Below are 15,995 nucleotides of genomic sequence, written 5' to 3'. Positions count from 1 at the left end.
GGTGGGAGTGTGTGTTCGGCTTTACGTGGAGCTGAGCGTGGTTTTCGGTCCCGGGGGAGGGGGTGGGAGTGTGTGTTCGGCTTTACGTGGAGCTGAGCGTGGTTTTCGGTCCCGGGGGAGGAGGTGGGAGTGTGCGTTTGGCTTTACGTGGAGCTGCCAGACTCTTCCAGGAGAGTTGCATTTGCCCCCCACACTCCCCAGCACTCAGCGTGTTCGGAGTGTTTGTCTTGCTAAAGGCACCCTAGTAGGTGTGGAGTGGCATCGTGCTGTGGATTTGATGTGTTTCCCTGATGACTCATGACGCCGAGCGTCTTTCTCCTGCTTATTTGCTATCTGTGGGTCTTTGGTGAGGTGCCCATTCGTATCTTGTGCTGCCTCCTCTTCTTGAGTTTAGAGAATTCTTTGTACATTGTAGACACAAGTTTTCTGTTGGATCCTCCATCTGCAAATACTTCCTCCCAGACTGTGGCCTGTCTTTTCGTTGACTTACTGTCTTGCACAGAGTGAAAGTCCTTTGCTTTGATGAAGTCAGGTCTGTCACTGTTTTCTTCTGGGTTTATGCTTTTAATATGGCATCTAAGAACTCTTCGCCTAACCCAGGGTCACAGAGATGTCCCCCTGTGTTTTCTTCTAGAAATTTTCTAGTTTTACATTTAAATCCATGATCTACTTTGAATTAACTTTTGTGTACCATGTGAAGTGTAGGTGGAGCTTTGCTTTTTGCCTGTGGGTGTCAACCTGCATCATCTGAAAGGACTGTCCCTTCTCCACTGAGTGGCCTTTGCACCCTTGTCAAACATCAGTTGGCTGTGCCATGTGGGTCCATTCTGGACCTTCTCTTCTGTCAACTTTTGTGACCATTCTTTCACCAGCAGACACTCGTATTTATGAACAAACAGGAAACCTGTCAAGGTGAGAGATCAGGAAAATGAGTGAGGTGCCTGTGGGAGGCCACCCCTGGATTTCAGCCCCAGGGCGACTGGGGTATTTGACTTGCTGCTGCCCCTACCTCTCATGCAGACCTGTTTCAATTAACTGTGAATCTTGTTTTGATTTTAGAATTATAAAATTAAACTAAAGACTAAATGAATTGAGTAAAGGCCTAACCTAAAACAAAAGCTTACTACGTTGTTCACAGACCCAGAGGCATAAGTTTAGCATGTGCTTATTAGATTTATCAAGTGGCTTTGCAGAGAAGAAAATAAATCTGTCAGAAAGGAAAGCCAGGTTCCCGTGTACATAGAGGAATTACTCTTTTCGATTCAGAAATGCTATTCTATTCTGCAATGATGTTTCTATTCTGAAATGCTATTCACCTAGGCGTGGTGGCTCATGTCTGTAATCCCAGCACTTTCGGAGGCCGAGGCAGGTGGATCACTGGAGGACAGGAGTTCGAGACCAGCCTGACCAACATGGTGAAATCCCATCTGTATTAAAAATACAAAAATTAGCCAGTCGTGGTGGTGTATGCCTGTAGTCCCACCTACTCGGGAGGCTGAGGCATGAGAATCGCCTAAGGCCCTGGATTGGGAGGCAGAGGTTGTAGTGAGCCAAGATCGCATCACTGCACTCCAGCCTGGGTGACAGAGTGAGAGTCTGCCTTTAAAAAAAAAAAAAAAGCTACTCATGCAGGGGTGTATGAGGGCTGTTTGAGGGCTCACTTAGAGGTCAGCTTGTGGTTATTCTATAGGCAGCACCTCTTCAACCCCTGTGCCGGCCTGTCTGGAAAGTCCTGGCCTGTCCTACAGCTTCCAGGCTGGTGCGAGGGTTGGGAGGTGTGGACCATGTCCCGGGACTGTGACCAGGCCTAAGGGTCCTCCTGGCTTTCGCACTTCAACATGGCTCTTCATCTTGTTCAGTGCCGCAGCCTCAGGTTAGTCGTAGAACTTCCATTTGAGAAAAGAAGACGGAGGATTGTAATCTCATAGTGGTTCCGTATGAATGCAGAAGGGTGCACTTAGTTTTATTGAAGGAAAAAGAAAAAAGGAAGTCACAAAATAGCAGTTTAACGGAAAATGTGATTATTGAAAACACAGGTGCCACATGACACAGCTCCACCAGCTGTTTAAATCTTGCCTACTACTGTTGTGTTTTGGGGCAGATGGAGTAAAAAACGGTGAGCGGGAACGTCCATTTGTTTCCAGAGCACTTCATTGGAGGAGATTGTTTTAGAATTGACTCGAGCCGGGTGCAGTGGCTCACGCCTGTAATCCCAGCACTTTGGGAGGCCGCGGCTGGCAAATCACTTGAGGTCAGGAGTTCCAGACTGGCCAACATGGAGAAACCTTTTCTCTACTAAAAATACAAAAATTTAGCCAGGGGTGGTGGTGGGTGCCTGTAGTCCCAGCTACTTGGGAGGCTGTGGCAGGAGGATCACTTGAGCCCAGCAGGCTGAGGTTGCAGTGAGCCGAGACTGCACCACTGCACTCCAGGCTGGGCGACACAGCGAGACTGCGTCTCAAAAGTAAAAAAATAAAAAATAAAAAAAAGAATTGACTCCATGCTTACTGACTGCTTTTGACCAATGTTCCCCCTGGTTCCTTCTGCTGCAGCCCTGCTCTGACACCATTAATGTTCATAAAACTGCTGTGGCACTTATCTGTGTATTTCACCTGGGTTCAGATGGTTTAAGAATTTTGTCTCAGTAGAACATGTTGTTCTCTGGGGACTCATCCTCTCTAAATTATCCCTCAAGACAGAAAATCTGTACAGTCAGAAAGCGGTTGAGGGCATGAAGCTTTTTTTCTGCCGTCTTCTTGCCTCTTTGGTCAGGCTTTCCCAAGCTCAACTCTGTTCTTTGGCATCCTGTGTTTGATTCCCAGCACAGAAGGCACTCAGTCAGTAGCTGGGTGGGCGCGTGGGTGAACAGACGGACACGTGAGTGGATGGATGGATGGACACATGCGTGGGTGGCTGGAGGCACGGTTAATGGATAGACGGAAGAGTAGCTGTCATGCACGAGGGATTGTTGAGCTTTCCATAGCTACTGAAACCCAGCTGCTGCCCCCACCCTTCTGCCCATTGGGACCTCACTGTTTGTTTGGTCTTATTATTTATTTATTTATTTTTTGAGACAGAGTCTCCCTCTGTTGCCCAGGCTGGAGTGCAGTGGCGCCATCTCGGCTCACTGCAAGCTCCGCCTCCCGGGTTCACACCGTTCTCCTGCCTCAGCCTTCCGAGTAGCTGGCACTACAGGCGCCCGCCACCACGCCGGGCTAATTTTTTATATTTTTAGTAGAGATGGGGTTTCACCATGTTAGCCAGGATGGTCTCGATATCCTGACATCTTGATCTACCCACCTCGGCCTCCCAAAGAGCTAAGCCTACAATAGTAGTGTGAGCCACTATTATTTTATTTATTTATTTATTTTTGAGATGGAGTTTCACTCTTGTTGCCCAGGCTGGAGCGCGATGGGGCAATCTCAGCTCACTGCAGCCTCCGCCTCCTGGGTTCAAGTGATTCTCCAGTCTCAGCCTCCCGAGTAGCTGGGATTACAGCTGCATGCCACCACGCCTGGCTAATTTTTGTATTTTTAGTAGAGACAGGGTTTTGTCATATTGGTCAGGCTGGTCTCAAACTCCTGACCTCAGCTGGTCTGCCCACCTTGGCCTCCCAAAGTGCTGGGATTGCAGGTGTGAGCCACCGTGCCCGGCTTGTTTGGCCCTAAAGATTTGATTAAAGCCTTAGGTTTTTGGGGTGATGGTAAAATGTGTGGGGTATTGAGACTGCATAATGCTGAAATTAGAGCTAGGACCCTTTTAAAAGGAAGGGGATTGCAGCTTTGTTTACTGGGATATGGAGATTGTGGTGTCACCCTTTTTCCTGTCTGAGGTTGCTGGAACTGGCTCTCCCCATCAGATGCCCGTGCTCAGCAGAGGCTGCTCTTCCAGCCAAACTGTAGGGATCATCTGGAGAGTCCCTCCCACGCAGCACTCGCTTCAGACGCTCGTTCGTGTTTTGATAATTTTGGTCAGCAGTGTATTGGAATAAGATTTTTTAAAACTATACAAGTAGTACATAAATACAAGTCTTAAACAATTTCCCAACAATACATAGATAAAATATAAGACCCTCCTCACCACTCCATCCTGCTCATCTCATCAAAGCTAACCATTTACAGTCATTTCATGTATATCTTTCTGAATTTTTTTCTTAGTGAATTTACATAAGTAACTGTACAGGTACAAATATAGATACACACAGAGATGAAAATGTAATTTTTTACGCATCTTTAGAATCACGCTGTATGTGTTCTGTAGCTTTTTTCATAGACTATTTCTTAGAAATTGAATAGCAATAGCAAATACAGAAGCAGCAACTCTCCTACCTGACATGTGCAACTGGGAGTTGGTGAATTGCTAAAATTGGTTAAGGCAGAAAGCCGTAAAAACAAGATACACATGCCCTGAGCATTTTGTAAAACACAAGCCCATTGTCGTTCACCAGCCAGTGGGCCGCTGACCAGAGCCATTTCTTGACTGGGGTCCATTCCTTGGAATTCAAGTTGGTTTTTCTCTCAGATCAGAAACTCCCCACAGGGAGGTCACATAGAGGTGGACTGAGAAGTCACAGAGGTAGACTGAGCTCACACACAGGTCATGGAGAGGTGGACTGAGGTCACACAGAGGTCACAGACAGGAGGACTTAGAGGTCACAGGTCATGGAAAGGTGGATTGAGGTCACATAGAGGTCACGAAAAGGTGGACTGAGGTCACAGAGATGTGGACTGAGGTCACACAGGTCATCTAGAGGTGGATTGAGGTCACACAGAGGTCACAGAAAGGTGGACTCAGAGGTCACGGAGAGGTGGACTGAGGTCACACAGAGGTCATCTAGAGGTGGATTGAGGTCACACAGTTCATGGAGAGGTGGACTGAGGTCACACAGAGGTCATCTAGAGGTGGATTGAGGTCACACAGTTCATGGAGAGGTGGACTCAGGTCCCACAGAGGTCATGGGGAGGTGGACTGAGAGGTCATAGAGGTCACAGAGAGGTGGACTGAGTTCACACACAGGTCATGGGGAGGTGGACTGAGAGGTCACACAGAGATCACCTAGAGATAGATTGAGGTCACAGTTCACGGAGAGGTGGATTGAGAGGTCACAGAGGTCATGGGGAGGTGGACTGAGGTCCCACAGAGTTCATGTAGAGGTGGATTGAGGTTACATAGAGGTCACAGGGAGGTGGATTGAGGTCACACAGGTCACGGGGAGGTGGACTGAGAGGTAACACAGAGGTCACAGGGAGGTGGACTGAAAGGTCACACAGAGGTCACGGGGAGGTGGACTGGGAGGTCACACAGAGGTCACGGGGAGGTGGACTGAGCAGGTCACACAGAGGTCATGGGGAGGTGGACTGAGAGGTCACAGAAAGGTAGACTGAGAGGTCATGGGGAGGAGGACTGAGCTTCTGCTCTGAGGGCCCAAAGTGGGAGGACTGCACAGAGCTGGGGCAGTGGAGAGAAGGATGGCTGTCTGAGGGGACCCCAGGACAGTGGCTTTTACAGGAATGGGACATCAGCTTGTGCCAGGCCAGTCACCAAGGCAGGAGGGCACAGCACATTTTCTGTACACAGCAGTTGTCCCTTGGAGTTTGAAGTGTGGTCAGGAGAGTAGCAGGATGTGCAGAGTCACCATTTGTTTGTCACCGTGTCCTCCCACAGTCCTACGTGGGCTTGAGAGGCTGGGGTGGACGTTTGGCCAGGCCCCACCTGGCCTGGCTCAGCGCCTCTCTGTGTGCTGGCCCTTCCGTCCTTCTGTTGACTCACAGGCCTCAGCGTTCCTTCAAAACTCTTTTCCCAGGGCCACCACTGTGCGCTACAAAGGGCGGAACCTGCGGATCAAAGCGCCCATGTGCCGGGCCCTGAAGAAGCTCTGCGATCCGGATGGTAGGTGGATGGGCACTCCCAGGACCAGAGGCGGTACCCGTGGCGTCCCATTCAGTGGCGGGCAGGCTGAGCTACAGCGTTGCTGCCACAGCTGCTTTGTGTCTGACCCTGCTTAATCCCAGGGCTGCACATGGACCACTCTTGAACTTGAAGTGCTCCCAACGTCCACTCTGTCAAGTTGAGCTCAGAGCCATGGCAGCAGTCAGCAGAGTGGTCGGTGGTTGTCAGGATCGAGTCTCCTATGACCTCTCTGGACCAGTCTGTGGCCTTTGCAAACCCCTGAGCAGCCACATTGGAGTTTCTTCACCGGGGTTTCTCTACTGTCCTTGCCTCTGTTTGCAAGGTCATCTGCTCACAGCTGATTTCACTGGTTTTTCTGGCCAACTGCTTGGTTTTCTACCTTAAGGTTGGCCTACACTAAACTTTCATGGTTCCTCTCCATTGCAGGCTTGAGTGATGAAGAGGACCAGAAGCCAGTGCGCCTGCCTCTGAAAGTCCCTATAGAGCTACAGCCACGGAACAACCACGCCTGGGCCCGCGTACAGAGCCTTGCCCAGAACCCGCGCCTCAGGTACCATGGCCTTTGTCATGCAGAGGGGTCCCAACTGCTTGAGCAGGACTGGAAGCAGTGTGTGTGTTTCCCTCAAGGAACTTCCAGGAGAAGCAGGTCCACCCCCATGCTCTGTCATCACACAAGGACACGGCAGTCTGGAGGTGACTGGAGTCCAGGGAGCACTGGGCTGCACTCCTGTACCTGGGCAGGGATGGTGGAGGGGATGTCGCGGTGAGAAGAGGAACTGCAGAGCCTTCCTCTCGTCCCCCAATAAGGCATATACTGTTCCTCTCCCATCCACTTCTTGGAGACTCGTGGCTTGCGTATGCACAAGGTGCCACCGTGGAAATGGACTCTTTTCCATTTGTACATTTTAAAAAATTGAGGTGCCGGGTTGCGGAGGCTCACACCTGTAATCCCAGCACTTTGGGAGGCCGAGGCGGGTGGATCACGGGGTCAGGAGTTTGAGACCAGCCTGGCTAAGATGGTAAAATCCCGTCTCTACTAAAAATACAAAAAAAATTAGATGGGCGTGGTGGTGGGCACCTGTAATCCCAGCTACTCGGGAGGCTGAGGCAGGAGAACCACTTGAACGCGGGAGGCAGAGGTTGCGGTGAGCCGAGATCACGCCATTGCACTCCAGCCTGGGCTTCTTTTTTTTTTTTTTCTGAGATGGAGTCTTGCTCTGTGGTCCAGGCTGGAGTGCAAATGGCACAATCTCAGCTCACTGCAACCTCCGTCTCCCAGGTTCAAGTGATTGTCCTGCATCAGCCTTCCGAGTAGCTGGGATTACAGGCGCCCGCCACCACACCTGGCTAATTTTTGTAGTAGAGACGGGTTTCACCATGTTGGCCAGGCTGGTCTTGAACTCCTGACCTCAGGTGATCCACCCACCTCGGCCTCCCAAAGTGTTGGGATTACAGGCGTGAGCCACCATGCCTGGCAAATTTAGCCATTTTTAAGTGTACAGTTCAGTGAGATTTAACACAATCACAGTGTTCTGCGGCCACCACCTCTGTCCAGCTCCAGAACATTTTCGTACGCTAGAAGAGGCCCCCGTGCACCTTAGCACTCACTCTTCGATGCTCACCTTCCCACGGCCGCTGGCACCTCCCAATCCGCTTTGTGTCTCAGTGGACTTGCCTACTCTGGACGTTTCATAGAAATGGAACCACACGCAGAGGCCTCTCTTTGACTGGGCGTGATGCGTTCGAGGTTCACCCGTCATAGCATGCCAGTACTTCATTCCTTCCGCTCGAATACTTTCCCCTCAGAATGTATTGACGCTGTCCATGCCCGCCCGCCCTGGAAGCCAGAAGGAGCTCGTAGACTAGGCAGAGGCTGTGCGCCAGCGCCCACATCCTGGCAGAGACCTTTTGCTGGCAAAGATGTTTCCTTTAGTTCCGTGTGACGCTCTGGCCATCACAGCTGGAAAGGCTGGTTTTTAGCCCCAGGAGCCAAGGGCACTGCGGACGCCCGCTCCCGGGTGCCCCTCCGGAGGTCCTTTGTCTCTTGGCGCCCTCTTGCTGTAAGCAGCCTCGGGGCTCTTCAGATGGTTCCCTTCCTGTTGGACGAGCCTCACTTCCTCCTGTCTCTTGTCTCTGCAGGATGATCGTGGAGCTGCATCGAAAGGTCTCCAGCCTCATCGAGTTCTTGAAGCAGAAGTGGGCGCTCCATGAGGTGCGAGTTGTATCCTTTTCCAGCCGCGGCAAACCCTCCAGGCCGCACTGCCTCTGCTGCCGGAGACGGACCTCGCCTCCCTGCGCCTGTCATCGTCATGGTCCCCACGGGCAGAACAGCTGTGCTGTGACATGGTGTACCTCTGGAGCCATAACCTGGAGCTCCTTATTCCGTGGGTGTGGAGCCCCCTCTGTGGCCTTGCAGTGCTAGAACTCAGTCCCAGCCAGCCCTCCACGATGGCGGTGGCCTGTGTCTGGCCCACGGGGTGTGGCCGGAGCATTCCTGCCAGCAGGTTGAGCAAAACAACCAAGGGTCAGCCCAGCCTTCTTCATGTCCATGGCTGGCTCCCGGCCCTGCCCACTCCCCACGTAGGCGTGGTGCATGTCAGGTGTGAATTTCCTGAAGGTACTAAGTGCCCAGGTCAGCACTGTTGGGTAGTGGTGTGAGGAAGGCCCCGGGTCGGGGGCATGACTTATACCCTGGGGGATGCCAGTGGGGAGCATGGCTCGTGTCTGCAGCCATGTGCCTGGTAAGCATCCGGACCTCAGTGCCAGCCAGCGTAGGCCTTCCTTGACGGGCACTCAGCGGAAGACACTCGAGGAGCGGCAGCTGCAGGACTCATGCTCTGCACTGACGCAGGAGAAGGTGACACTGCACTTGTTCCCAGGCGAGAACTGCACACTGACGCCGCTGCCGGGCGTGGCCCGCGTGGTGCACTCCAAGGCCTTCTGCACAGTGCACTGGCAGGAGGGTGGCCGGTGCAAGCAGAGTGCCAAGGACGCCCACGTGCTGCCCCCAGCCCAGATCCTGGGCATCCAGAGTGGGCAGGGCACCGCCCGGGGCCAGGTGAAATGCCCGCGGGGTGGAGCTGAGGGCAAGGGTGTGGGGCGGCCCCCTCCTGTGGCTGATGCCTCACAGAGCTCCGGAGAGAGTTCCCCCGAAAGCGCCCCCGGGGAGGGAGCCGCCCTAAGCTTGAGCAGCCCGGACGCTCCCGACAGGCCTCCTCCCAGGCACCAGGACACCGGGCCATGTCTTGAGAAGACCCCCGCAGAAGGCAGGGACAGTCCCACCCGGGAGCCAGGGGCCTTGCCGTGTGCCTGTGGCCAGCTCCCAGACCTGGAGGACGAGCTCTCGCTCCTAGACCCCTTGCCCCGCTACCTGAAGTCCTGTCAGGACCTCATTGTCCCCGAGCAGTGCCGCTGTGCGGACACACGGCCTGGGAGCGAGCAGCCCCCTCTGGGCGGGGTGACCTCCCCTGAGGTGCTGGCTCCTGTCAGCAAGGAGGCTGCTGACCTTGCTCCCACTGGCCCGTCCCCAAGGCCCGGCCCCGGGCTCCTGCTGGATGTTTGCACTAAAGACTTGGCAGATGCACCCGCAGAGGAGCTCCAGGAGAAGGGGAGCCCCGTGGAGCCTCCGCCACCTCAGGGACAGCCTGCCGCCAGGCCCCCAAAGGAGGTCCCCGCCAGCCGGCTGGCCCAGCAGCTCCGTGAGGAGGGCTGGAACCTGCAGACCTCCGAAAGCCTCACGCTGGCCGAAGTCTACCTCATGATGGGCAAGCCCAGCAAGCTGCAGCTAGAGTACGACTGGCTGGGGCCCGGCCGCCAGGACCCCCGCCCCGGCTCCCCGCCCACCACCCTCCACAAGCAGCGCCTCCTCAGCTGCCTCCTGAAGCTCATTTCCACCGAGGTCAACCCCAAGCTGGTGAGTGGGTTGGAGCCCAGTCCCTCTGGCGGCCCAAGGGAAGCCAGGCCCAGCCTTGGAGGGCTCCCTGCTGGGTAGCTAGGGCCAGCATGGGTGGGGTCCAGATGAGAGAGACAGGGTCCTGTGGCAGGGGGCCAGGAGCCCGCAGGACCTCAAGGAACGGGGAGAGGCCAGGACCCAGATGATCCGGGAGACAGAGGCTCTCCACAGACCACGTTCCTCTCCCTCGCGGAGGGATCCTCAGGCTCTTGATGAGTGTCCCCACTTAACGTGCACGGCTCCAGAAGTGCAGTGATGAGTGGCCTGGGTGCTCTTTTCTGTGTGGGGCGTGGGAGAGGACGGCCAACAGGCAGGCAGTACCTCGTGAGCCTCCTTGTGTTCCTGGGAGTCTGCCAAGCCCAAGCATGCAGCTGAAGGGACAACTTGCACAGGACCGAGGGTGACAGAGTGAGGCCTGGAGCCGAGCTGGCCTTCTGGCTCATCTGATCACTGTTAACAGGTTTCCACTGAGGGAATGACGGGTGTCGTTCTTGCTCTGGAAAGACCACCCCAGCTGCTGTGCAGATGTGGCAAAGTCAGAGGCTGTCACAGAAGAGCAGGGATGTGGTGCCGCAGCAGAACAGTGGAGCTGGGGACCAGACAGGACGGTCCCTGCAGTGTGTGGGTGGTCCCTGAGCCTGGGGAAGGGTCCCTTACCACAGGGAGGCCAGTTGGTGGAGCCGACGGCGCACCCAGGAGTAATCATACCCCACACCCCCAAGTCCAATAGGATCTCCGGGTCCTAGAGGGCAAGGTCCACGGCAGGCCCGTGCTGAAACAGCCTGTTTAGGGGCTGGCAAGCTGCTGGACATGAGTGAGGGGCTCAAAGGATGGGCTGGGGCAGGAGCTGCAGGTCACTGTGCACCCCTTAGTGCTGTTTCATGGTCAGAATGTGGGTGAGGCTCACATGTGCCTGTGCTGGGGGGACTTGGGACTCGGGCCCTCATGAGCCCCCACACACCTGCTGCTCCACACAGGCCGCCTTGCAGCTTCTAAGTGATGCTCACTTCTGCCTGCATTCCCCATGCCTCCTGCTGGAAATGCCTCCTGCTGGTTTTCCACTCCCGCCCCCACCAGCCCGTGCAGGGCTTGCCCCGGAGAGTTGGTTCATCCACAGGTGGCAGGAATGTGCGGATGTGCCTGGGGAGCATCATGGGGGCTGGGGGAAAGAAAGTTCTTACAGGGGAGGTGGTGACTGAGCCCGAACCTCAGGCGCCTCTGAGGCCAAGCCTGAGGTGAAAGTGGCTCGGGGGTAGTGTGGTGGGGGGACACCAGGGTGGGTAAGCGGTGACCAGAAAGACAGTGCCTTTAGAAGGGTTTTCAGGTTTGGCTTTTGGTGGGCTCATGGGAGGGGCTGAGGAGAGACGTAGCGCCTGTGTTTGGGTGCCCCAGGGAAGGGGCCAGGGTAGGCTCCTGAGAGTTCAGGCAGCAGTTCTGGGACACAGAGCAGGTAGGAATCCCACGTAGAAAGGCATTCCCATCCCCTGGGAGCTAGTTACGGAGGCTGACTCTGGGTGGGCCTGGCAGACTGGACAGACCGCCAGGTGCAGCACCTGGCCCTGGACTGTCTCTTGCCTGGTGGAGCTGTGACAAGCGCCCCAAAAGGCCCAAGCCCCAGAGATGAGATGCTGGAGGCTGCTGAGCTGCTGTCGCAGGTGGAAGGAGCAGCATAGGAAGGGTCATGCGGTGGGAGGGGTCCTGGGGAAAGGCCGGGGTATGGGGACTAGGGGCTGAAGGCTCTGAGTGAGCAGACGGGCAGGGCTGTGCTGAGAGCACGGGGTGGAGGGCTTCTTAGTCCACAGGGAGGTTGCCCCAGGTGGAATGTGTGGGGTGTTCAGGAGAGTGAGGAGGAGGAGGAGAGCCGAGAGGCTGGGGTACTGGCCGAGTCTTCTCAGCGGTGGTGGCATTTCTGTGGTGAGCCAGGCGGGGACCCCAGGACTTGGCAGCAGGCTCTGCGGGCTGTGGCACGGGCCTGCAGATCCCCTGGGGTTGGGCTTCGTGGGCCTGCACACCCCCCAAAGTTGGGCTTCATCCCTGCAGAGTGCTCTTTAGCTGTGCCTTTGTCTGATTCTAGAAAGTTGACCTGTATTTCCTTCCTCTGACTCACAAGCAGAGAGGCTGCTGCAGTCTCGTGCTGACTTTTTAATATAGCTTTGAGTTCTTGACACTTAACACTTGCCATCCGGCACCTATTCCCGCAGCCGATGCTGGCACTTCGGGCTGGTCCCCTCCCTCCCACCTCCACCGTAGCACGGGGAAAGGTACTTGTGAGGAAGGCAGTGGTTTTCATTACTTACCTGACCAGTGACTTTTAAAACTGGCAAGCTGCCGAGCGACCCTGGGGACACCGAGGCTGGGCGTCTCTGGCCCTGGCCTTTGCCGCCATGACATTATGCTCTCTGAGCTCCATGGCGATCTCGCCTCCTACTCCAGGGCACGCAGCAGCCACTTCTCGTGTGCTGAGTTTGGGTGTTGTTTGGCCCATTTCCGCCCCAGGCTCTGGAAGCAAACGCCGTCTCCACAGCCTCGGTGAGGCCCATCCAGGAGGAGCAGTCAGTGACGCCCCCGGGGAAGGTGGTGACCGTCAGCTCTCGCAGCCCCCGCTGCCCTCGGAACCAGGCTTCCCTCCGCAGCAGCAAGACCTTCCCGCCCAGCTCAGCACCCTGCTCCTCAGGTGAGGCTGTGGCAGCCACATTCCCTGTGCCTGGGCTGCCCTGATGGCATCCTCTCAGGCTTCAGGGGCCGTGCCGAAGCTGAGGGCACAGGTGTGTCTAGGCCTGACCCCACTGTCCAGCTTGCCACAGTCCAGCTGACACGGTGAAGATACAGAATCACTGCCTCCTCATGGGGAGGGCGACGCCAGGGCTTGTCACGAAGGACTTGTGGGGTCCCGGGGTGTAGAAGCGGGCGAGAAGCCGGCCTTTGCCAGGCTGGTCACTTTGATGTCTGCTTTATGGTGCCAGCAAAAGCCTCACTAATGTGCTGAGTTGGTTCGAAGTCCCTGAGAAGGTTGTTATTTTTCTGTTTTTCTTTACATGTAAAACCTCAGAATAGAGAATCCTTCAGTTAGGGGAGGTGCCAACAGGTGAACACAAGTCCCGGAAAGAACGATGGAACAGTCTGCCAGTCCCCAGTGTGCCCCTCTGCCAGCTGCATATAGGAAATAATTTAAATTCAGGGATCATAAATTGTGTTCCTGGTACATAAAACTCCAAGACAAGCACGACCAGTTTCCTGAGGCATCAGTTTCACTCGCTTTCAACCCATAGTATTTTTATAATAAAGCAGATTATCATGGTTAGGGTGGTAAATTTTTAAGTTTGAAAATGGTGAGTTTTAGACTGGGCATAGTGGCTCACACCTGTAATCCCAGCACTTTGGGAGGCCGAGGCAGGTGGATCACCTGAAGTCAGGAGTTCCAGACCAGCCTGGCCAACATGGTGAAACCCCGTCTCTAGTGAAAATACAAAAAATTAGCTACTCAGGAGGCTGAGGCAGGAGAATCACTTGAACCCGGAAGGCGGGGGTTGCAATAAACCAAAATAGAGCCATTGCACTCCAGCTCAGGCTACAGAGCGAGACTCCGTCTCAAAAAAAAAAAAAAAAAAAAAAGGTGAGTTTTAAAGGTAAAATAAGGCCCAGAACAGTGACTCATGCCTATAATCCCAGCACCTTGGGAGACCAAGGCAAGAGGATCACTTGAAGCTAGGCTGGGCAACATAGCAAGACCTCATCTCTACAAAATATGAAAATAAAAAAAGTAGTTGAACGTTGTGGCTCATACCTGTGGTCCCAGCTACTTGGGAGGCTGAGGTGGGAGGATCACTTGAACCCAAGAGTTCAAGGACACACTGAGCCGTGATTGTGCCACTGTACTCCAGCCTGGGTGACAGAGGGGTCCAGGTGAGGGGTCCTGTGAGAGGGGGCCAGTCCCTACTATGAATGAATTTTATTTTTTTTGAGATGGAGTTTCGCTCCATCGCCCAGGCTGGAGTGCAGTGGTATGATCTCAGCTCACTGCAGGCTCCATGTTCTGGGTTCATGTGATGCTCCTGCCTCAGCCACCCGAGTAGTTGGGATTACAGGCATGTGCCACCACACTTGGCTAATTTCTGTTTTTAGGAGACAGCGTTTTGCTATGTTGGCCAGGCTGGCCTACCGTGAATTCTCAGGGTGGTTTACAGCAGCCCTGACAATGATGAAGACATGTAGCAGGGTCCCACAAGACTAACTCGCTCATATTTCCTGTTCTTTTACCTCTGGGTCTGTTTTCTAAACACTCGAGATTTAGACCAGGGAGCAGCCAGCTATAGGCCTGCAGCCCAGATCCAGCCCACTGCTTGCTGTTTATAAATAAAGTTGTATTGGCACACAGCTATACTCATTTGTTCACATGTTGTCTGTAGTTGCTATTGTGCTACAGTGCACGGCTGAGTTGCCCCAGAGACAGTATGATCTACAGAGTGCACATTGGTTATCTGGCCCTTCACGAGGCAAGTTGACTGACTAGAGACCCTGAAGGCTCTTCTAGCCCTCGAACATCTTTGGTGTCTTATCTGCCTTTACTCCTGAGCACTGAGCGAAATGGTGAAGTGCTTTTGTCCTATCCAGGAGACCAGTGGTCTGCTCAAAATGGGAACAAGAATTTCAGCGAGAAGGATAGAAAATCAGTCTTTATCTGGGACTGAGATAGAGGTCTCTCCTTTCAAGACAACCGAATGGGTTGCGGAGAGAATGCCTTTCTGACTTTCTTACCAACAGAATTCTGCGACCCTGGACCTGTTGCTAGGTGAATGCTGTCACATTGATTCTCTCCTCTCCTCTGCCAGGTTTGAGAAACCCTCCAAGACCCCTCTTGGTGCCTGGTCCCTCCGGCACAGGAAGCAATGACTCAGATGGCGGCCTTTTTGCTGTCCCCACAACCTTGCCACCCAACAGCCGACATGGGAAGCTCTTCTCTCCCAGTAAAGAAGCGGAGCTGACTTTCCGCCAGCATCTGAGCTCCATCAGCGTGAGTGTGTGGGGCGGGCCGCCCGTGTGCGAGCGTCCCCGTGGTGTGGAGAGCGCACCTTCAGGTGCCGGACGCTGCTCCCTTACAGATGCAGTCGGATTTCTTCCTGCCAAAGCCCCGGAAGCTGCGGAACCGGCACCTGCGGAAGCCACTGGTGGTCCAGGTCAGGGTCTTGTCAAGTCTGAACATGTGGCCTCGTGGCTGGGCCAACCCGGACACAGGGCTTCTTCCTTTTCTCGCGTTTTCATGGTGTAAAATGGGGAAATCCCGGCCCCTTCCTTCCCTCTTGTGAGTAGAGTAAAAATGCAAGTAATAACAGTGAACTTAATGGTACCCAGAAGTAAAGGTAATCTTTCAACAACAGAGAAATCCACTTGCAAAAAAGACAGTTATAGGGATTCAAGTCCAAAGAATGTGCAGACTGGGATGTATTCATGGACTCTCAGCACCTGTTTATAAACATTTAGTCGGTGGAGCAGTTGCCAGGGCATGTGGGTCCGCTGGAGCCCGGGCCTCTCATGAGCTCCCCGGGTCCCTGAGGATGCCGTATGCAAGCTTGGGGGACAGCCAGGGACTCAGGCACCTCAGAAGAAGAGCTTGGCATTCTGAAGCATAAAAATACAGAAAGTGAGGTGGGAAGTCTGAGATAATGATGGCCTTAGAAATTTATGGATGTGTGTTGTTTTGGATTAATCCACAGGTTTCCTTTTGTTAGACTCTTAGAAATCTCTTTCTCCCTTGAGATTAGTGTATTTACAAATGAGAGATTGCATGGACGGTCTTGGGAAGAAAGATGCCTGCTAAATCTTGGGTGTTCTTTGTTCAGACTAAGACCAGGGCTGGAAACTATGGCCCAGGGGCTACTTCCAGCCTGACTGTTGTTTTGTTTAGTTTAAAGCAGCTTTATAGATGGAGAATTCACGTATTGTAATGTCTGCCCATTTAAACCTTGTGACTCAGTGGTCACAAGGTGTACGACCATCACCATGGTCTAATCCCGAACGTCACCACCCAGAACGGAAGCCCGGCACCTGTGAACTCACGTTGCTTCTCCCGCCAGCCCTTGGCAACCACAAATCCACTTTCTGTTTCTTTTTTTTTTTTTTTTTTTTTTTTTTTTTT

At 53.9% G+C, this 15,995-nt stretch overlaps 1 protein-coding gene across 1 annotated transcript in view; it reads left to right on the top strand.

Moving 5' to 3' along the window:
• The window catches only part of CRAMP1 (cramped chromatin regulator homolog 1), a 67,219-nt gene that overhangs the window by 36,539 nt on the left and 14,685 nt on the right, over window positions 1-15,995 (top strand). The window contains exons 6-12 of the mRNA XM_025371146.1: window positions 5,804-5,889; window positions 6,337-6,460; window positions 8,050-8,131; window positions 8,708-9,823; window positions 12,359-12,536; window positions 14,692-14,873; window positions 14,962-15,036. Coding sequence (XP_025226931.1) covers window positions 5,804-5,889; window positions 6,337-6,460; window positions 8,050-8,131; window positions 8,708-9,823; window positions 12,359-12,536; window positions 14,692-14,873; window positions 14,962-15,036 — 1,843 coding nt within the window. The remainder of the gene's footprint in view (window positions 1-5,803; window positions 5,890-6,336; window positions 6,461-8,049; window positions 8,132-8,707; window positions 9,824-12,358; window positions 12,537-14,691; window positions 14,874-14,961; window positions 15,037-15,995) is intronic.

This window comes from Theropithecus gelada, chromosome 20 (genome assembly GCF_003255815.1).
Source record: "Theropithecus gelada isolate Dixy chromosome 20, Tgel_1.0, whole genome shotgun sequence".
Taxonomy (NCBI): Eukaryota; Metazoa; Chordata; class Mammalia; order Primates; family Cercopithecidae; genus Theropithecus; species Theropithecus gelada.
Note: the sequence above shows the minus strand (reverse complement) of the source record. Positions and strands in the feature narration are given on the sequence as shown.